Source organism: Amphiprion ocellaris, chromosome 4 (genome assembly GCF_022539595.1).
Source record: "Amphiprion ocellaris isolate individual 3 ecotype Okinawa chromosome 4, ASM2253959v1, whole genome shotgun sequence".
NCBI lineage: Eukaryota > Metazoa > Chordata > Actinopteri > Pomacentridae > Amphiprion > Amphiprion ocellaris.
The window spans coordinates 28,964,172-28,985,574 of record NC_072769.1 but is presented as its reverse complement, the minus strand read 5'-3'; the positions used below and the strand labels follow the sequence as shown (position 1 = coordinate 28,985,574).

At 39.3% G+C, this 21,403-nt stretch overlaps 3 protein-coding genes across 4 annotated transcripts; 1 reads left to right on the top strand and 2 right to left on the bottom strand.

Moving 5' to 3' along the window:
• Window positions 1-345: 345 nt before the first annotated feature.
• poll (polymerase (DNA directed), lambda) lies at window positions 346-7,338 on the bottom strand. 2 transcript variants are annotated; one of them, XM_023266834.3, is made up of 9 exons: window positions 7,276-7,338; window positions 6,107-6,250; window positions 5,618-5,915; window positions 5,240-5,357; window positions 4,729-5,073; window positions 4,429-4,602; window positions 3,038-3,166; window positions 1,897-2,065; window positions 346-1,796 (listed from the first exon to the last, which is right to left on the bottom strand). In XM_023266834.3, exons 2-9 carry the CDS (start codon window positions 6,219-6,221, stop codon window positions 1,435-1,437), a joined length of 1,710 nt encoding a protein of 569 aa, XP_023122602.1. In that variant the 5' UTR covers window positions 6,222-6,250; window positions 7,276-7,338; the 3' UTR covers window positions 346-1,434. The 2 variants fall into 2 exon arrangements, with proteins under 2 accessions (XP_023122602.1, XP_023122603.1); XM_023266835.3 differs by having other exon boundaries at window positions 7,239-7,280.
• A 161-nt stretch (window positions 7,339-7,499) lies between these two features.
• Window positions 7,500-12,528, top strand: dpcd (deleted in primary ciliary dyskinesia homolog (mouse)). Its single transcript, XM_023266828.3, has 6 exons — window positions 7,500-7,612; window positions 8,641-8,721; window positions 8,800-8,924; window positions 10,658-10,791; window positions 10,963-11,065; window positions 11,537-12,528. Exons 1-6 carry the CDS (start codon window positions 7,549-7,551, stop codon window positions 11,639-11,641), a joined length of 612 nt encoding a protein of 203 aa, XP_023122596.2. The 5' UTR covers window positions 7,500-7,548; the 3' UTR covers window positions 11,642-12,528.
• A 1,120-nt stretch (window positions 12,529-13,648) lies between these two features.
• fgf8b (fibroblast growth factor 8b) lies at window positions 13,649-18,041 on the bottom strand. The gene is made up of 5 exons (XM_023266826.3): window positions 17,309-18,041; window positions 17,171-17,207; window positions 16,336-16,516; window positions 14,804-14,910; window positions 13,649-14,516 (listed from the first exon to the last, which is right to left on the bottom strand). The coding sequence occupies exons 1-5, from the start codon at window positions 17,365-17,367 to the stop codon at window positions 14,220-14,222; spliced, it is 681 nt and encodes a 226-aa protein (XP_023122594.1). The 5' UTR covers window positions 17,368-18,041; the 3' UTR covers window positions 13,649-14,219.
• Window positions 18,042-21,403: the final 3,362 nt, after the last annotated feature.

The following is a 21,403-nucleotide window of genomic DNA, read 5'->3' as shown; positions in this document are numbered from 1 at the left end:
CATGGCCTTGTTATGATCCTGGGTTCCCCCCCATCATAGCCTGGGAACACGTTCGGAAGGCAGGCAAGTCCTTGTTTGTTATCCAGCTTTACGTATTACCCAGATTAATCTTTATTTTCATTACAAGATTGTAAAACGTGGAGGCAAAGATGTTCTACATTGTGACCAGGGTCAATAAAATTCACACCCAGTCCGTCTTTGGTGTATTTTCTAGTTATTACCGTAACTAGGACTTTTTGTCCAGACTACAGCTTGCAAAGATACATCATTTCTAACTCAACTGAAAGACTGTCAATCTGAAAAAAGGCAGACACTAAAAGACATTACTTTTTCCCCTTCATGATATTTTATTATTAGTTGTCTTTATTAAAATATACTTATACATCCTACGTTAGCGTGTTTTTAAGCGACAGCTCACTTACTAAGTGGTATCCATCCCTGCAGATAGTTTTAATTCACCTGCTAATGTTTTGAGATATTTGCCTCTGAAATTTTTGTTGCCAGTCTTGCATAATGTCATCTTTTACAGTCAGCGGTATTTTAGAAATGCCCCTAGGTATTTGGCAACTGCCTTCTACAAGATTATCCATCCCAACCAAACAGAATAGGGATAACCAATCAATTGAAAATTTGAAACAAATTAGCAAATCAAAAAAGCTGCATTTTAGGAAATACAAGGTGGGTCTAGTAAATAATTAGACTAATAGTGCAATTCAGTTTTATTTAATTGGAACTGGCTGACATTTTCAGGATTTGCTTCTACATGCCCACTATCAAAGTAACAAGCATGGTTCAAACATCCAAGCCGGGGTCTGACTTAAATAAGCCCAGTCACTGTATTTAATAGCCGCACCTCATACATTTTGCAGCATGTCTAATTTAGGGTTTGAAATGTCATGTTATGCTGTGCCTAGTGTGACAGTCAGGTCTTTGATAGTATGCCATGTGGGAAATGCTTGATCACCTGTTTTAAAGCTACTGAACTGAAGCTTGACTATTAAAATTATATGGCAAATCCAATTGTAATATCTATCAGAAAAAATGTAATTTTCCCTAAGTAGTTTAAACCAAAAATAGAAAATGCATTTTTAAAAGCACTACAGCAAAATGCCATTAGCTGTGATTAACTGGAGTTGCAGCATAAGTTTTTGGAGGTGAAGTTGTTAACCCTGCTCACATATCACATAAAAGATTCTTAAGGGACAGATCAAACTAGCAATAAGTGAGTTGTTTTGGAGTCTCCGTGACCCTTGTCCTTTAGTCTGCAAAAGCTAAAATTAGCATTCAAGTCAAACAGGTCTCTTACATGTTTGGTGGAGCAACAAAACATCCTTAAAAGTAGTTCATGCATTATAATAGCAGTTTCATAGTTCATCAGCATCATGATTACTTGCTATATAATCAGACAGAAAAGGCATTGTGATTGGTAAATCATCACCAGTCCCTTTCATGAGGCAGTCTGAATGGTATCCCTAAAAGATTAAAAACATCCTTCTCTGTCGGTGTAGGGAGTGGAGTGCCACCATGCACCTTGACACTACCTTGACGTACCACATCTTTGTTGAGCGAGTGCTCCGATAAGCTCATTCTTTTTGTTTTTGCCAGGGCTCTCATTGAGCGGTTGAAGTGTGCCGACCCCGTAAAATACATGAGAGCGCACGCAAACTCATTGTAGGGCACAACGATGACATCCAGCCTGCGGTGGCGCTGGTCTGGTCCTGGCAAACGGCACACGCCCATGTATTTCTTCTGCTCTCCATTCTCTTCGTGGCTCACCAGGTCATCTGTCAAGAACCCTGAGAAACAAACAGTTGATTGTTTTTAACACCAGTTTTATCGAAAGATATCCTTTCCATCTAAAAAAAAAAGAAAGAAAGAAAAAAAGATGGAGCTTACCACTGTCATGAAGGCTCTGCAAGATTTTGCTGAAAACGCCCTTGTGGGACTTTCCGTCAGGGTGAGATATGAGTACGTCAACGTCTCCACATGTGGCCTTTCCCCGACGGTAGGAGCCACATGCCATTGCTACCAGGGCTGGGTCTATGGTCTGTGTGGCGTCCTTCACCTGCACATACCCAGAAAAGAAAAAACACAAAATAGAGACATGTAATGTAACGTAATGTGTTGGAAAGCTACAAATGAATGCAGTGTTATTTAATTGCTAAATATCATTCTTAAATGAAGGCCACTACTACACTGCAGCACAACCTTTTCACAAACCTCTTCACCACAATAACATCTGTCTTTTTTAATAATTGAGTCTCATGTAGCAGAAAAGCAGTTTTTATTTTGTATGTCCTCTTGTTTTTACTGTTCCCAGCCAAATACTGAGAGGTATAAGTACAATGTCATTCAGTTGCTATTTATTGTCATTAAATTGAAGCAGGAATTTTACAAAGTCCTCTTCACTGCCAAAACATCTTTTTCTTTGCTATTATTTAGCTCTTCAGTCACAGAAAAGCTCTATTTCCATTTTGTATGTTCTCTTGTTTTTACTGTGTGCCCCCAACTGGCAAACAACTAAGCTTTTACCTGTTCCCAGCCAAATACTGGGAGGTAGGCTTGCGAAAGCATCACATATTATTTTGACAAGCCTGAGGGAGCACACATGCTTTAGTCATCTATCTCATGTGAGCTCTCTATCTGGCAGCACTGGAGGAAAAACAAAATCCAAGTAATGCAATATGACAACAACTAGCGCTGTACTTAACGCTCTGGAGCGAACAGGTATCTGGCTAACTTAAGATGCAGCAAGTTTCAGGATTTACTTTTCCCTTTTGGGATGCTCCACTTTGTGAGAATACAACCTGGTTTTCCCATTATCAAGCAGTGAGGGAAAGCTGACACAAACTTTTCCCTGCTTCAGGCCCTCTGTTTCCAAATTTCTGAAGGTTTTGAGGGGGAATCTTTTACAAAGATATCTTCACTGCTATGTAAACTTGACCGAATGTATTGAAGTGGTGAAAGAAGCAAAGATATTACCACGGTCATCACAGAATAATATATGCTTGTGTTGTGACAAGTGAGGATGCATTACCACTTTCTCTATGGCTGCCGCTTCCTCTCTGGGCATTCGGTCCAGAAAATCATCGTAGTGCTTCAGTCCTATTTTCTGAGTGCTGCTCAGGTGGGCTTTTGTGCGGATGTCATCCAAAGTGCGAAATCCCTGACAGAAAAATTAAATTTTTGAGGAAGATCTTCAAAGAATATGTCTAAAATGTTAGACATATGTGTTCTGATTTATTCTTATCTTAGTTTTTAAATTATGACAAAACAATATTAGCAACAGCTTAACTAACACTGTTTATTTCACAAACCTTAACATATCTGATGAAGATGCTACACTTCCTTTTAGGTTATTGCTTTTATTTTACAGAAAAATAAAGCCTCTGATAAAGAGTCTCCTAATTAACTGGGATCCATGTTATAGTCTGACTGATACTTCATTTTTGAGGTCAACATTTCAATATTTGAGAGTTTAGCAAATGTAATATTGATATCACCACATACAACAATCAGCCACAATGTTAAAACTATCTGCCTAATACTGTGTAGATCTCCCTCGTATTGCCAAAAGGGTTCTAACGCATCAGGCCATGGACAGGAGAACTCTGAAGGTGTCCTGTGGCGTCTGACACCAGGACGTTGGCAGTGGATCCAGCCTGGCCTCAGTAGATCTGCTTTGTTCCAGCACATCTTACAGATGGTCAATCGGACTGGGATCAGGGGAGTTTGAAAGTCAGGCCAATGCCTTGGGGCTGTTTGTCTTTGTTTGGTGTGCAACAATGTTTAGGTGGTTGGTATAAATGTACAAAATGCCAGGATTCAAGTTTTCCCAGCAGAACGTGCAAAGTAATGCGATGACCGATTTGATTCACTTCCCGTCAGGGGTTTGAATGTTTGAGCAAACACTTGGCAAGAGTGCAGATGACAAACTCCCCTTTAACATGAAGAAAACTGTAACAGAACCAGACTCAGACTGGCTGGCATCTGCCTCGACCAGTAGGGCTGCAGCGGTGACACTAGTTTTAAATGACCTTAAACATCTTTGGTACTTCTACACTGCAATCACTTGACACCAATATAGCAGAAGTGGGATTATACTAGCACCATATTAGCCTGGCTGATTTATCTGTGAGACTTCAGTTCTGAGATGCAATCTTGATTGCAGTTCTATTTGGCATATCTTGTAGTACAACTAGATATCTTGTCACTGTGTTAGGAGAGATGAATATTCTCAGGGAAAGTAAAACAGCCTTGACAAAGTGCAGACACTGTGGGGCAGTAAAGACAGACAACTATTTTGTTCAATAAACAAAAATATTAAACTAAGACCCTTTTATGCTTTACATTATCCTTCAACTTCAATCTTTCACATGAAACAACCGTGACCATAATATTTTGTACTGAGGATGCATTTGTTTTCACCTGCTGGTACCACATTTGAGCAGTTTTAGCTCCTGCACCCCAGATATTGTTGAAAAGCTCCAACACTGGCACGGCCTCCCCAATGTGATCAAGTTTCCTCAAATGACCGCTCTCCATTATCTCATCAATTTTGTCGGCCATGCGTTTTCCTATTCCTGGTATCTGACAAGCTTCCTGAGAATAAAAATATACAATTATACAAGATTACACAATCCCCCACATTACCACAGAAGATACAGAGAATTACAAAACGTTATCAGCGCTATCGACACTGCATTTAAAACATCTGCATAAGGTTACCTGATATGATGTAACAGGCTTGTGATAGCTCTTCAGTGCGTTGACAGCCTTGGAGTAGCCCAGTGCCCTCCACTTGTCCCCCTGATGTGTGTAGGCTTTGGCCAGCACTTCAAGTTTGTCTGTGATGTGCTTGTTGAAGTTATTACTTTTGGACTGTGACGACTGAGCACAAACCCACTTCCCTGAGATCGGCTTCTGAGCAGCAGTGTCTGGACTAGAACAGAGGCTTGGTCCAGGAGTGTCCTCTTTGGGGTGCTGGCCAGTGATGAGAGCCTCCAGGTCATTCTGAGAGACGCCGTCTTCTTCTCCTTGCACTTCCTCTTTGCTGTCTGCGTCTGCCTGAGTCTAGGATGTAATGTAAGATTTTAAAGACAATCCAACACTAACAGACACTAACAGTTTTTCTGAGTGCATGGTCAAGCTTTTGCCTACAATTGTAAAAAATGATTACAGATTGAATCTCAAAAACATAGCTATAAAACTGTTTTCTAGACATGTCATGGTAACTTACCACATCTATGGTCTCCTCTTGCTTGGTTTGATCAGTCAATGGCCCTACAATAGTTTCGGCAGCAGGTTTGATACTTGCCGGCTCTTCCTTAATATTTTCATGCTTTGTTTCAGAGTCGCTTTATGGAGAGGACAGTTTAAGATGTTGTCAGATTGATAACTTATTAAGTGTTCTAGCACATATCTGCAGTGTTACTGTCAACAGATTCTTGTCAACACTTCAACTTAAAGGATAAATGTGACGCATATAATAGCGTGCAGTGTACTGACAAGTGTAAGTCAAGACATGCCATAAACTGGCAGCATCATATGACAGAAATACAAGTAACAACACATTTCAGACATTAGCTACGTAAAAAAATAACATTAGATCATAAACCTCTTGAGCGAAAGAAGACTGTAGTTGTCTTCATCCAGCAGTTGCTTCTCGCTGATACACAAGCTCAACCAAGTGCATTTAACCAGTTGTACTCCAGGGGGCATACAATCCACTTTGAGCAGGCGCAGAGCCCTGTCACAGTCCATGTTGTCATCCACTACAACATGAGTGACACTAGGAGACAGGAAACGGTCCGTCTGTCCTCCATTCTGCTGAATTTGTCTTTGGAAGATCTGGCATCTGGCATTTCCTATTCCAGCAGGTAGAAGGTAAACTGTAACTCCATTAAAAGTGTTTCCTGGAGCAAAAAAGATTACACTGAGTGAATAGGTTGCATTATCTGGCAACTTCGGTGTTAGTATTTGTTCATCTCTATCAGTCTCATGCATCCTTATGTATATATGGCTACCTTATCTTCCATCTGTTTCTATCACTGCCTCTTTGCACACATTCTCTCTTTGAATAAACACATACAAACACACTAACGACCTGTGATATCACACTCGTCAGGTTTCTTCTTTAGTGGGGGTGCATCCCTTCCCGGTAGCACTTTGGCCCTTTTAACTTTGGGGAAAGCTTTCATGATCCCATGACGAGGCTCCATCTTGTCTGTTGAAGGTGGGAGCCAGTGGCCTGTGGCATTAAAGAAAATTATTACGTTTTGAATAACTCTGCAGTATAAAACTGGTGTTAAACTAATTGTGTTTACTATGTTGCATCCACACCCTAAAATTGACAAAAGCAGGTATATGTTGCATACTGTGGAATTACCAGCATATGAACATATGAAAAATTAATTTAATTTATTGTTCTTTTAACATGTTCTACAATATAAATGTTGTAATGACTCTTAGACATCTCAGAAGAAAAAATAAATAAAAACTAACAAACCCTTGCAAAAGAACTTTCCATGTGCTAGTGTTCTGTTTCTTTGTAATATTTTTAATTTGGCAGCAACTTTAAAACTTTTATTGTGATAGTGGTGACTTACTAATGTATTCAGATGTGTTAATGCTAGCTTGGCAATACTACATTATTAAAATCCTGCATTCAACACAATGCGTCACTGAAAGTACCATCACCAAAATGTATTTCAGCAACAAACGTGAAAGTAATCATCATATAGCAGAGTAGTGCCCATGAGTGCTACAGTATAAATATTCTCATGACTGGTTATATTCATCAATGTACAGGTAGCATTTTAATGTTGAAGTTTTAAAGAAAGAACAGTTGATTAAGTACTTTAAACGCTACGAGGTACATTATAATGTATAGCATGATTTGCAAAGTAACTTGTAACTAAATGACCGTAATGCAGCAAAAAGTAATCTTTTAGTTGTGCTTTTGTTGGCTCTAGTATTAAATTTGGACTCAGGCATAGGGGGAAAGTTGGACATGTCCCGACTTGTGTACATATAAAGCTAGGTGACACAGCAGTTAAGTCTGTTTGGTAAGGCCGAAAAATCAATGTTATCAAAATACAGTCTTGGCTAGCTACCTTTAGCTGACGCTAACGTCAGAAACAGCAGATATTTAGACTGTTTCAACAATTATTTTCACTCGATATATAAACTACGCTTTAAATAACTAAACATTTCCAAAGAAAATTGCATATACGAACCTGAAAACTCACGAAACAATAATATTTTGGCTCTTACCCCTTTTCAGATGGAACCATAAACACAGGAACTATGAAAGGGGGACAATGTACAATTTAAAAGTTTCCCTTCCGGGTCAAGTGCTGGGTTTTTATTTTCTTAGGATGAATTTGTAAAATTTCTGAAATTTACACATTTAATTAAGGTTTAAATAGCATTTCCAGTAATAAAATGTATCTATTTCTATGAAAAGTGAGTTGTTTAATTTGGGTGCTGATCACGGTTGCTGTGGTTACAAGTTGAGTCCGGAAGTGGCTGAGCATTTTTGAAAACATGGCTGTTCAGAGCTGGACTGAAATCCTAAAATCATCCAAGAAAACGGCATTGATTCACGATGGTAAGTGCAACGAAGAAGAGGTGATTTTAATTTTAAAAAGAATGACCTTGGTAAAGTCGTCGGAAATAGTTTCATTTTGCCGACGTCAAGTAGTTAACTTCAGCAACTCAACGTGGTAGCTAGCTTTGCAGCTAACAACAATGTTCCCTGGCAACAAGCTGCAGGCACAACTGTTCTTGCACTGTATTACACATGTTGATTTTGAAAAAAAATAGACTGTAAACCTGTGCTAGTGACAGAAGTGTTTCTATTTTTAAAATAATCTGGATAGGACAATATTTGAGAAGGTACACCCGAAATAGAAATGCACAGTGGGACTTACTGCTCTCTAAGAAACAAATTAATTAAGCATCTCATTTCAACTGCATAAACTCTGTCATCTTTCTAATATATGAAGTCTTCCATGCTTTGCCCTTCCACAACAATGACAAGCTGCTTTCAGTCAAACCAAGTCAAATCACTGTTATTATGTGACACATTTAAAGCAACAACTGTTGAGCCAAAGTGCTTTTGAGTTAAAACATAAGATTGGCATTAGGAATTACCCTAACATGTCTAAATATTGGTATTAACACCCTTCTGTGTTATTTATTATGTGAATTTACCTGATTTGTGTATATGTAAAATATATAAAATACAGCTTTATCTGACTGAACTAAATGTTTAGTCTAAGACCCTACAATATCATATTTAGGTTAATTGCAAATTATTCACCAAAGAGTTCCATTTGCATAATGTGGAGATCCAAGTGCCACAATCTATAAGTTCAACCAGTTTTAAGGACAGACTCCCCCAAACAAAGTTACTGTGTGGAAACAACCAATCTTTATTATACAAATCATTATATTATTTGATAAAATCACAATAAATACAGAAAGTTTTATTTAATATTACTGTGATCACATTTACTGCTAGGTTAATAATTTATATAGTTAAGTTGTTAGTGTTAAAGTAGAAACACATTCTCGTCTCTCTTTTTTTGTCATAAAAACAAAATATATGTCAAAATTTCCAAATTTCATGTGCAGGAAAAAGGAAGATCCACTACCTCTTTACAGATGGAAAAGAAATGGCAGAAGAGTATGACTTAAAGACAGATGAGCTCATTGGTAAGCAAGTGTTATATTATTATAAATTTCAATACACAGGATGAGTGTGTGTCTTATGAAACATATGATGCGTTTCAGGACGAAAGTGGCGCCATAAAAGCACGCTTGGAGCTCAGGGCCAGTGGACGGTAGAGGTTGGGGAGCCAGTAGCAAGCCCAGTTGCATCTCCAGATTCTGATGTGATCAAGGAGAACTGCTCCAATGTAAGTTTTTCTGTTTACGGTATATATATATATATATATATATATATATATATATATATATATATATATATATATATATATATATATATACATACATACACACACACACACACACACACACCACTAGTCAAAAGTTTGGATACACCTTTTAAGTAGAATCACACAGTATACATAAAAGTGTGAAATCAATCAAAATATGTTTTATATTTTAGATTCTTCAAAATAGCCACCCTTTGCCTTGATTACTGCTTTGCACACTCTTGGCATTCTCTCCATGAGCTTCACGAGATAGTCACCTGAAATGGTTTTCACTTCACAGGTGTGCCTTATCAAGATTAATTTGTGGAATTTCTTGCCTTCTTAATGGGGTTGGGACCATCAGTTGTGTTGTGCAGGATTTAGTTTGGTACATAGTTGACAGCCCTATTTGACAACTGTTAGAATCTGTATTATGGCAAGAACCAATCAGTTAAGTAAAGAGAAATGACAGTCCATCATTACTTCATTCCAGAAAATTGCAAAAACTTTGAAAGTATCCCCAAATGCAATCGCACAAACCATCAAGTGCTACGAGGAAACTGACTCACATGAGGACCGCCCCAGGAAAGGAAGACCAAGAGTCTCCTCTGCTGCTGAGGATAAGTTCATCCAAGTCATCAGCCTCAGAAATCACAAGTTAACAGCACCTCAGATAAGAGCCCAGATAAATGCCACACAGAGTTCTAGTAGCAGACACATCTCTGCATCAACTGTTCAGAGGAGACTGACCAATCAGGCCTTTATGGTCAAATAGCTGCTAAGAAACCACTACTAAGGAAAAGCAACAAGCATAAGAGATTTGTTTGGTCTAAGAAACAGAAGGAATGGACATTAGGCCAGTGGAAATCTGTGTTTTGGTCTGGTGAGTCCAAGTTTGAGATCTTTGGTTCCACCCACCATGTCTTTGTGCAACGCAGAAAAGGTGAACAGATGGTTTCTACATGCATGGTTCCCACCATGAAGCATGGAGGAGGAGGTGTGATGGTGTGGAGGTGCTTTGCTGGCGACACTGTTGGGGATTTATTCAAAATTGAAGGCAAACTGAACCAGCATGGCTACCACAGCATCCTGCAGCAACATGGCATCCTATCCGGTTTGCGTTTAGTTGGACCATCAATTATTTTTCAACAGGACAATGATCCCAAACACTCCTCCAGGTTGTGTAAGGACTATTTGACCAAGAAGGAAAGTGATGGAGTGCTGCATCAGATGACCTGACCTCCACATTCACCTGACCTAAACCCAGTCCAGATGGTTTGGGATGAGATGGACCACAGAGTGAAGGCAAAAGGGCCAACAAGTGCTCAGCATCTCTGGGAACTTCTTCAAGACTGTTAGAAAACCATTTCAGGTGACTACCTGATGAAGCTCATCCAGAGAATGTCAAGAGTGTGCAAAGCAGTAATCAAAGCAAAGGGTGACTATTTTGAAGAATCTAAAATATAAAACATGCTTTGACATATTTCACACTTTTTTGTTTACTACATAATTCCATATGTGTTCATTCATAGTTTTGATGCCTTCAGTGAGAATCTACAATGTAAATAGTCATAAAAATAAAGAAAAATCATTAAATGAGAAGGTGTGTCCAAACTATTGACTGGTAGGGTGTGTCGTAGTATAAATTTTTATTTGAAAATTACATTTGAATCTTCAGGTCTGTAAAATAGTTTTGATTGTTTTTGTTTCAACAGCCTGTGTTCATGCGCAAAGACACAAAGACCAGCTTTCAGTGGAGAATCCGCAACCTTCCCTACCCCAAAGATGTCTTCAGTGTTTTAGTGGAGCCGTCTGAAAGACACATCATCATAAAAACCTCAAACAAAAAGTGAATATGCAGAACACCGGTTTTCTCCTTGACCGTCTACTAATTCGTGTGCTGCACACTTGTTGCATGCAATCCTTGTGTCCTCCCTATAGATGGCACTGTTTACAATACATTTGCCTGTACAGAACAGCTGCTTGATAGATCCATGACATCCTCCTCATGTCTTCGCAGGTATTATAAGAAGTTCAGTATTCCTGATCTCGATCGAAGTCAGCTGCCATTGGATAGCTCAGCACTCAGCTTCACTCATGCCAACAACACTTTAATTGTCAGCGTAAGTTTGCACAATAATGAAAAATAACTTAATCTATACCTCTAATGTTACATGGGTTAATCATTCAAATACGGTATTCTAAAAATTAAAAGTTGACTCCTAAATATGTGTTGTAGCTAAAATTTTGAACATAGCAGCCTAAAGAACATCATTTGTTCATTATAAATAATTGCAAAAGGATTTGAAAAAATCTCTATGTACCATAAATTCAAAGAGAATCCCATGAAAACTATCACTGTCCTTTTAAAAAAAAAATTATGTGTAAATAATTTAACGCTGTTTGCCAATATGGTTTGTTATTTATGTTGTTGATTTTTGTGCTCCTTTCTTCATGCCTTCAATTATTTTTAATGCTAGCAATAATTGCTGGTAGAGTTTCATTTCCTTTTTTTTTAAACGTTCTTTCAACACAATTGCAGTAGATGAAGTGCACAATGACAGCTTTACATATTTTTCTTCTCTTTTCACCAGTACAAGAAACCCAAAGAGGTGTTAACACTTGAGCAGGAGCTACTGAAGGAACTGAAGAAACTGAAGGGGACCGCTGAGGGGGACGTCGACTGCAAAACTCAGTGAATTCTGACTGTGGGAGAGAAGAAATAATTCTGCGTTGCATCTAAAGCACATGTGAGCTCTCATTTATCTTTCTGTACTAAATCCCTTCATTAAGATTCTCCGTGCCTTTTCACTCTCTTGATGGTTCGAATTCTTTTAAGTAATTTGGGTCCACTTCCTGGAATTGTTAATATTGAACTGTCTACATCAATTTTTATTTGAAAAAGATAGATTCCTAGTTCATGCAAGACTAGATTTATTACGTTTGTTTGTTTTTTTTTAACCATGATTGTTTCCCCAAATTATTCCTTTGACGGTGAAATAATTCTATATTGCACCACAGCAGGTTATATTTTTGCTGCTTTTAACCAAACGTATTATGGAGTAATTTTGATGGGGGTCACATAACTACCACCCTCTTTTCACTGATGTCCTTGTTAAACACTCAAAGCACACAATGCTTCATCCCTGTTCATTCCGAGGTCAGTTACGAGGACATCCCATTTGTGTTAAATGAATACCCTCATGTTCCTTGCATGTAGTGGGCCACCCTGAAAGCCATTACTGAAACTAGTGTTACCGTTTCCCATTACAACAGAGGGCTGCTCTGACTTACTGGTCTCCAGCGATCACGCCATGTAGACACAAGTTAAAAGTAGATGTTGCAGAGTTTTGTTTTAAATTTGCTTTGATATAGTCGGGAGGAATGTAACAGTCGACATTTTGCATCTTTAACATATGGAATTCTTTGTGCATATACTGTATGACATGGGATATTTGTCTACTTTTTCCACTAAGTTTCATAAAAAAAAAACTGCTCAGTCAGAAATACTTAGACAGTGGATAAAAAAAGAGTAGTGCTGTTTCAATGAGACAATGGCATTTAAATATAGATTGTTTCAACCTTGTGATTCCTTGCATTTTTTGCCACTTATCCAAACCCAGAGAGCAAGTGACAAAAAGCACAGACAAAACCACAGGTCTCTGACTATTGTGCTTTGTCTTCTTCCAGATGGAAAGATCAGGATACAAGCAAACATTTTAAAACCAGTCCGTTCTGTTGTTTTGTAAATTCTTGGGAGGGCCTTGATTGATTTATGACAAAAATGCGTTTATATATACGTGCTTAGATATTGTGTGAAGTTGCTGTGTTGATTTAAATTATACACAACCCACAGAGGTTTCTGCTGTTGAGTTGACGCATTAAATAAATGTTCACACTGAGGTCTTAATTTTGGTAACTTTCTATCATACTTTACTGTCTTCTGAGCTCGAGCTGCTGTCAAAACAAATTCATGTCCCAAACACCAACTAACAAATTGGACATCCAGCTCATGCATTGTGAGAGCAGCAGAGTCCCTCTGTTCAGGGTCTTCTTCCTCCCCTGTCATTTGGCCTCTGATGGTCATGCTCAACTGCTTCTGGGAAGAGGGTTTCTTTTCTGCCTCCCTTTCACTCCCGAATGCCTCTTCCCAGCCATTCCCCCTCTTTCAGTCGATGCCACATTTTGCCACACAGACCCTGATGCTTTTTCTGCAAGCCCCTCTCCGAACAGCCTCCCCCCCGCACCCCTTCCAAACCCCCTCACCCCTCCCTGTGTGACTGGCTTCTTTTTGATAACTGACCCCTCCTCGTGTTATTATTCGAACCCACTATTGTATAACATGCCCTTTTATATGAGGTTTCACAAAGGGCCCATTTGATCAGAGGGTTACGGTGTGCGATCGTGAGAAATGCAACTACATGGTGGTAACCTTTGTTTGGGCCAAAATGGTGGGCTGACCTCATCGCTTTTAATGCATAGCTTGGGCCATTCAGGCCCAAGTCTCACTTGCTGAGCACATTGAATTCAGTAGCCTGTCACAGATATTGCCCCTCAGTTATCTGGGTCTCCGGCTTGAAGAAGAGGGGGAAAAAAAAAAACAAAAAAAAAAACAAAAAACAGTTTTTTGGGGCACAACGAACATTGTATGCTAGCTTTCCATCCCAAAACAACCACACAAGAGAAAAGCCAAACAGCTTGTGAAGTGATTCTTTAGTGGTTTTAATATACACTCTACAATAAATATTTCCATCATTTGATGTAATTTACATTTTTACAGTAAAAATATATTCATATATGTAAAAAAAAAAACAAAAAAACAACAGGTTACATATTCTCCAAAACGGCCTCCTAAAGGCAAGATAGCATGTCAACTGAGGCTCAGATGCTGTAACCACAGATAGCTGCCATGTCTAGCTTCATTATACTCATTTCACTTATAAACATTCTTTGTTGCTGAGCTGGCTAACTTCTAAACAAAGGTTTTCATTCATGACATTATTGTTGAGCTCTTCAGTACTTTGAATGCCCCCTGATTTAATAAGAAAAACTCCTTCCTACAGTTTGTCTGAATTGGAAATAACTAGCAGATTAGATAGTCAATGTTTACATACAATCCAGTACAAAGAATTACATAATAAGTCCACAAATGAGGCAAAAAAAGTGTGTATGGGCACTTGACTGTAAAAAGATCATTTTGCTTCTGAGCACATGTTTTTGTCTTGCAGTGGTTCTTGTGCTGGTTCATTCACGGTTCTCCCTCAGCGGTTTCAGTCCTCAGCGTCCCCCGGAGCGCTGGTGATGGGAATGTTTAGTCCGCTTGCTTAAAGGGTGCGCAGGGACAGGCAGAGGAAGGACATCAAACGGTCTCCTCTCGCTTAGCAAGTGCCCCCTGGGTAGACGCTTCATGAAGTGAGCCTCCCTCTGGTGCTGCTTGGTCTTGGAGGCCTTCCTTGGACGGCCCTTGCGTGTGAAAGCCATGTACCAGCCCTCGTACTTGGCGTTCTGAAGTGCCGTGTAGTTGTTTTCCAGAACAATCTCAGTGAAGATGCAGTCTTTGCCTCGTCCTTTCCTCTGGGATAGAAAAGAAAAAGCAAAGCAGGGAGAAGTTGAGACATTCTGGACAATTTCCAGGAAGCATAAAACATCATCCTTTTTTTTTCTCCAGACAATCAAATAGACTTTGAAACCTTAGGAGGGCTGCTCAGACAAATCTCAAAATCTAATTTGTTCTGGCTTCGAATGTCTCAAAAATGTGTCGCCATAAGCTGCAAATCTGGAATAGCATTTCCAAGAAATGGACAAACTTCAAGATGTTGCTGTAGCCTTATGCAGCCACAGAACTATGAATTCCAGATTACCTTGCCAATCAGCTTCCCCCTCTTGTTCATGCATATGTAGTATCCTGTCTTCACCCCTTTAATACGAACACGACTTCCAAAAGAGTCCGTCTCCACTTCCAGTTTAGCTACACAGACAAAACAAATCACAAATAATGAGATGACACAGTTCTGACACGGTGCAGGCATGCAGATTATGATGTTAGAGTACGTGAGACAAATGAGCTCTGCCCTTCTTCCCTCTGAATGTGTTCTTTATGCGTGGCAGAGACTGTAATAAAGTGGATCGTGTCATCTTTAAATGGCATTAAATTGTTCCGAAAAGAGTCACCCGGACTCGTGAAAGATGAACATATAAAATCCCTCTTAACCCTTTTTATGATCCGGCAGCCACCTTTAACAAAGCATGCAGGCCTTCCAAAATAGCATCAAATGATAGTGATTTCGCACGGCGCGATTGTTTCTGAACGTCTGTAAATGCTGTGCTGTGATGCAGCTCAGACTGGCGGATAAAGGAGAGTGAGAATACTGCGGTCAGGGACACAGCCACAAGCACAGAGCAACGGTCAGATTTGGGCCAGTTACAAGAGTGACACCCACTTAGGATATGTAGCCAGTGTGTGCATGACTGACTCCCTCCTTCTCTCTCTCTCTCTGTGAATGTTGAGACGAGGCAAAGAAATTTAAAAGACAAAAGTGCACACAGGAGAGGCATGGAGAGGAAAAGGTATAAAGTGAAGATGCTGACTTCACCGCTCCTTATAAATTGAGTCATACATTGAGTTGTAAAGCAATGAAAATTCCTCATAAAATCAGCCTCCAAGAAGCAGGCAGCAGGCATCGAGAAGGGGCTGGATGATGGTGGAAAGATGGCTAGACACACCAGAATCCTTTTTGGTGACAGGAATTACGCTCCTTTTAAGTTTAGGGCAGTTTTTTCCCCCCCTTGCAAGAAGTAAAAGGGGAAATTTCAAGTCCATCATGACAGGTGTCAAGGACTTTTCTAGACCACCAGCACTGTGGGGAAATAAACTATCTGCATGAGGCCATAAAAGATGGCAGCACTGATGCCACTAACGATGTTTACAATCGCTACTACTGTTTCTCCTGGCTCCAGCTTTTTCCTACAGGCTGCCAAAGACTACATCGTTTACTCTGCTTTTCATCACTGCTGAATGTGAGCAAATTGCGTGTTTTGAAGGTGAACATGTTTCGCATTTCACAGTTTTTTTTCTAAAAGGATGGCCTTTAGATTGATCAATTGGATCATCATCATTTCAGTGACAATTAACAGTGGTTTTCCTTAAATAGACAAACACGTGGAGCTTCGATCAACTGCCTGCTTATTACACATGAAACTGCATTTAAAGGTGATGTAACTTATTGTGTCGGGGAGATTAAATTCTACTTCGAGGCAAATCCTCGCGATATTTTGCATCCTTCTCTTGTGAATTAACTTAAATTGCTTAAATGGACATTCAATTATTAGATATTCGTAATTCTAACACACATGCCTCCTTGCTGATCTTATGCACGGGTCGCTGGTTTCCTACCGTGCACGGCTCCGTCGTCTCCGTTGGCGTTGACCCTCTTGTTGGCCAGAACCTGGACGTGTTTCCCGCTGGTTCGGCTGTACAGCTGGTAGGTTCTGGTCAGCCTGCGGCTCATCCGATCCGACAGCCGGCTCTGCTCGGTGACATGGTGCTTGAAATTAGGAGGAGACTGCACAGAGTTCTGCCGGACAATAGGAAACACATGTCAAGTAATTTGACAAATGACTTTTTTTTTTCTCCCTTATACTTCTTTTTTTTAAACGCTGCACAATATTTTACATGCCTGAAAACAATCATGTCAACTTGTGAGGAGACTAAAGCTTGTCAGTCAGAGGAGCCCAGGGCCCTGCATGGCCCACACTTCATCATGTCATTCATCATATTTAAAATAAACCACGCTGATTCCTACTTTGCGTTCTTAATTTGCAGTCTGCGTATTTTGGAGATGTTTTCAAGGACCATCGTGGATGACATTTCACTCATATATATTTCTATATATTTTTTTTACCACCACTGATCTTTCACCCCATCTCGACTTCTTCTTTCCCCCCCCCTTTTTTCTCCTCATTTCAGCCGTTCTCCATCCACATATGTTTTAACAATTACCTTTAAGGCTGGAGCTTACCTCTTTTCAAGATGTTTGAATTGTTGCCAATTGCCATAGCGCTCATAATAAAATGTTTTCATTGTTATTGCAGGCTATTGGAGACTCAGAGACGGTGGATTGTAAGCTGCTAAGCTCTGTGCCTACCTGTTAAGTTTTGCTTAAATTAATTAGCCCATAGAACTTTATGCAACATTAGCGGCTTTTTATTGACGTGAAAATGTGAGTTACCTGTGCGTAAAAGCAAAGCGCCGTGAACTGAAGTAACCTGCAGCAGAAAACAAAGCAAAATTTTAAAAATTCAACCCGTTGCTGAAATGTTCATGAAGTACACATATAGCTTTATTATGTTGACATCTCTTTACTTACAGATAACCTAACCTCGATGTTCTCAGCCTCATCTTGTAATAGTTCAAATATTGCTTCATGAATACTCCACTGATTCGCTGCTGGAAGCTCAAGGAAATAAAGTTCCTCCCGGTGGGAATATCAGATCAGTTTTTATCCCCCTCTTGTTACACATAGAAAGTGATACCCGTGACAATTAAGAGATCCAAAACCGTCAGGGTCCCATGCAGGTAGACAGAATCCGCTCCCCACGCTGCTGAAAAGTTCGGAAGATTTAAAAGTGTTGCTAATCCAAACTTCAAAAAGTCCGGAGAAAGGGTCGCTGTCACTGAACCACCTCCATCAAATCCTCTTTGTGTCATTCAATCATTCGACAACGAAGGTTTAAAGCAGAAACAAATCCCCAGTGATTTGCTTTGACAGAGCACTGATCAAGTTTTTTCGTTTGTTTGTTTTACGCACGGGTCTTTACGCATCAGTTGCGCACCGTTAATTTCCTAAAAAGAAGAGTTATTAAAAGGAGAAAAAAAAGCTGAATGAATCTCACGAGTAGCTGCGCGGCTCTGCTTGTTCAAAACAAGTTAAAGCAATGTTTGTCACAGTTGTCTCTCTATAAGATGCCCAGATAGTAAAACTCCAGCGTCAACCTTCCTCCCACACGTGTATTTCTTGTGGTTGCCTCCAGTCCAAATACAGCATCTGTCTCCCTCTACATTTAAATACTTTAACTTGCGGGAAAGTCAATATCCTCGGCGAGAGCAGGCGGAGCGTCCAGACTGGAGCCAAGTTGAAACTGAATACTTGTTAGGACACTTAGCCTGCAACTATTTGCTTGCAAATCCACAAAGATTACATTCATCAATAACTTGAATGTGTAATTAAAAACTATATAGGATAAAATATTTAATATGAAGCACAGTCTGTTCAGGAAAAAAATGGCTTATATGTAGTTTAATAGGCAACTTAGATTCACAAAATATTTAAATTAAGCCTGTATTCAGAACCATTAATCTCATTCCTCCTGATATCACTGTATTGTCATGTAAAATATACAGTTCTCTTTGTTTTCTACAAGTACAAATGTCCCTTTGGAAAAATTCCCTGGCATGTACTTAAGAAAATCTACAGTTACATTAACTTATTCCCTGACTGCAGGTTAGAGGTTGTTTGGTGGTCCCCCAGGACGGACCTTGATGTACTTTTTCATCCTACATATGTAAGTAATATGTATTCCATGTGAACACATGACACAGAATGGTTTTCACATAACATCTAAAGCCTTTTCCATGGATACAAATACTCTCTCCCTCACAATCACTCTTCCATAACCTTTCACATTCCTGGTTTGATTTTGTAAAAGTGTGTCCTGGGCCTGGTGTGCTACTTTCACAGCACGGTTCCATACTGTACATCATGCAATTATTTCGGAATTATTCTCAGTGACAACAAAGCAGCGGGGTTTCTTTTAAGGGAGGATGACTGTTGCATGTTCGTCTGATAGGGAGGAAAGAGGATGATTGTAACATGGGACACTTCAAAGAATCACTGTCATGATTACATTTAAACAACTGACTTTCCTTTATTTTAAAGAAAATAGCAATGAATAAAGACTATGTTCAATTTTATAAAATACATTTTTAGATGTCATTCAGGTGCTGCTGAAGAAGCTTTTGCTTGTTTTAAGAGTATATTAAGAAATAATTTAATATTAAAAAAGCTACAATTTGGAGGATACCCATTTCATTCAACCTCCTAATGGCTTTAGATAAAAAAGTTGGTCCATTTGTGCTCCTCATAATTTCTCTAACATCAGAAGTACATTAGGAAGGGAACTCTTGTTAATCTGGAGAACAAACAGAAGAACAGCAATAAAAACGGCATCAGTGTGCATACGACTGTGTGAGTCTTGTTTTAAGACAGATTTATTTCTGTCTAACTAAATTAGCAAGAAAATGTGGATGGAAATGTGGAACAAATGCTACATTCAACCCTACTCACCCCTAAATTCACTGCTGCTGTGTGTACAGATGAAATCACAAATTGAAAAATGACTGACTGGACACACAAAGTGGCGTAAAAGCATCTGGCGCTCCCTTTCCAAATCTCCTCTGTATATCTGAGCCCTCGTGACACCCTGAGTGAGGCTAATTTTAGCTGACACCAGCGCCTTGATAACCGCACTTTAAATCAGAATTGTTACAGACTCCAAGCCTCAAATCTGATTATTTTCCTAATGAGCCAAAACACGTTTTTTGGACTCTCACCTGTGAGACTTCATACATGCAGGCCTGTGTTCTCTGTGTGAACGGGATGGGAAACCTTCCACACAGAACAGCTGTAAGAGAGTTAAATACAGTACATATATAATTATGTGAGTTTTGGTCAATGTCTTAGCTGTAAATCAGTCATTTTAGCCAATGCAGGGGATTTAGAGAGTGAAAATGGACTGCCTTATTAGTTCCAGCGGGACACTGCAACAAGTGATTTTGCCACCTGGAACAATTCAGCACCTTGTATTTTCAGATTCTGACCCCTATGAAGCAGTGATTGCACATCATAACATGAAATCCACCTGCATGATAATGAAAGCGATTGAATTTTATGAAGGCCACACAATGACTCATCAATAAGTGCATGTTTGACTGTCTGAACCCACAGATTAGTTCACTCATGAGTTATTTGAAGAAAATCTGATTTAGAAGCAAAGGAAATCTGCAGTTCCAGATGCTGGATGTCTGTGTACTTAAAACCCACTGTAACAGTTCTACTGTACAGAACTCAGGGTACAGTGTTTTTTTGTATGGTTGTAGAACACAAACAGTATTCAAGAAAAAAACGTTAGTCACTTGTCATTTTAATCTTTTAATATTCTTCCGTTCACTGAAATTCCTCTGACTTGTATGAGTGCAGTGTCTTTTTCATTTAAAATATGCAGTAAACCAATCCTGTCCACTGAATTGTTCATATCTATCAACATTCCCAACATCACAAATAGGCATCTGAGTCTCATATTCTGGTCAGCGCACCACTATTTCACTGCAAAATGGCTCACTTTCTCCCTTTGATACTCGCCAGCATCTGTTCTTGTCATGGCTTTAGGTGAGCCAAGACCAGACAGTGACAGAAGTTCGCTTGCCTTAATTACTAGGAAAGCTGTCTGTAGTATTTCCCACATTTTCAGCGTTAGTCAAGAATTCAACTTAAACAGCGTATCACTGCAATAGGTGTTCTTCATATAATTCATGGAGGAAAAAAGAGGCCCATTTATCTTCAGCTGTTTTTAGACAGCTTGTGCACTAAGTGGTCTGTGTTTGTGGGCATTTTGATTGGCTTGTTAGTTTGTGATTCTATAAGATCAGAGCTTTTTTTTTTTTACCCATTTGTTCAGTTTTTATTGTTTGCATGGCAGTCAACTGTGAAATGAGTAAAAGGACTTTGATAAAAGTCCTCCAGAAAAAAGGAAATAAGTATTGATTAAAAAGTGCCTTCTGTAGTGAAACTGCTTATTAAGGATGCTTTCAGATTTGGTTCTAACTAATTTTTCCAAGTACGTTTGAGCCCAGAGTCCAGGATGTTTGCTAAGTGTGAATATTTAATGTTGATCTCCTGGGGGGTGCATAAATGGCACAGTGCTTCAGCAACATTTTGCAAGTCATTTTAAGAGGTTAAAGTATCATATAAAGCGGTTAAGGTCGGGTGTAAGGTCAGAGGGAGCATATCATTCACGGTGAAAACATGGCATGCAATTGTACACAAAATGCAAAAAACGCATGAAAGTGAGAGAACATGTTATTCACACATATTGTCATGATACCAGGTTGGAAAGTTATGTATCTTTGGGAAGAAACAGACTCAAGTTTATATCATGGGTGCAGTATGTAATAGAGTGGAAATACTTGCTTTAGAAAAAATGTGTTGTGAGCTGCATTAACATGGGTTGGTAGAAATAATGGACGGGCAACTTGTTTGGTAGCTTATCGGGTAGAGAAGTTAATTACTAACCAGAAGATGCCTGTTTGAGCACAGATATTGACATCTTTTTCATTGAGAGTTGTGCTCTTGTATCATCCCTGACAGAAATAAGCATGACAACCAAAAACCTAACAAAAGTAAAAC

Bases quoted from the DNA above. Each gene is read 5' to 3' on its own strand.
- poll (XM_023266834.3), bottom strand. From the start codon at position 6,221: ATGGAGCCTCGTCATGGGATCATGAAAGCTTTCCCCAAAGTTAAAAGG. The intron at 3,167-4,428 runs GTGAAAACAAAT...TTTTTCTGTCAG, and splicing joins CTCAAATGTGGTACCAGCAG to GGATTTCGCACTTTGGATGA. The intron at 2,066-3,037 runs GTAATGCATCCT...GGGTATGTGCAG, and splicing joins CGGCAGCCATAGAGAAAGTG to GTGAAGGACGCCACACAGAC.
- dpcd (XM_023266828.3), top strand. From the start codon at position 7,549: ATGGCTGTTCAGAGCTGGACTGAAATCCTAAAATCATCCAAGAAAACG. The intron at 7,613-8,640 runs GTAAGTGCAACG...TTTCATGTGCAG, and splicing joins AACGGCATTGATTCACGATG to GAAAAAGGAAGATCCACTAC. The intron at 10,792-10,962 runs GTGAATATGCAG...ATGTCTTCGCAG, and splicing joins ATAAAAACCTCAAACAAAAA to GTATTATAAGAAGTTCAGTA.
- fgf8b (XM_023266826.3), bottom strand. From the start codon at position 17,367: ATGAAGCAATATTTGAACTATTACAAGATGAGGCTGAGAACATCGAGG. The intron at 14,911-16,335 runs GTAGGAAACCAG...TTGTCTGTGTAG, and splicing joins AGACGACGGAGCCGTGCACG to CTAAACTGGAAGTGGAGACG. The intron at 14,517-14,803 runs GTAATCTGGAAT...TTTCTATCCCAG, and splicing joins GGGGGAAGCTGATTGGCAAG to AGGAAAGGACGAGGCAAAGA.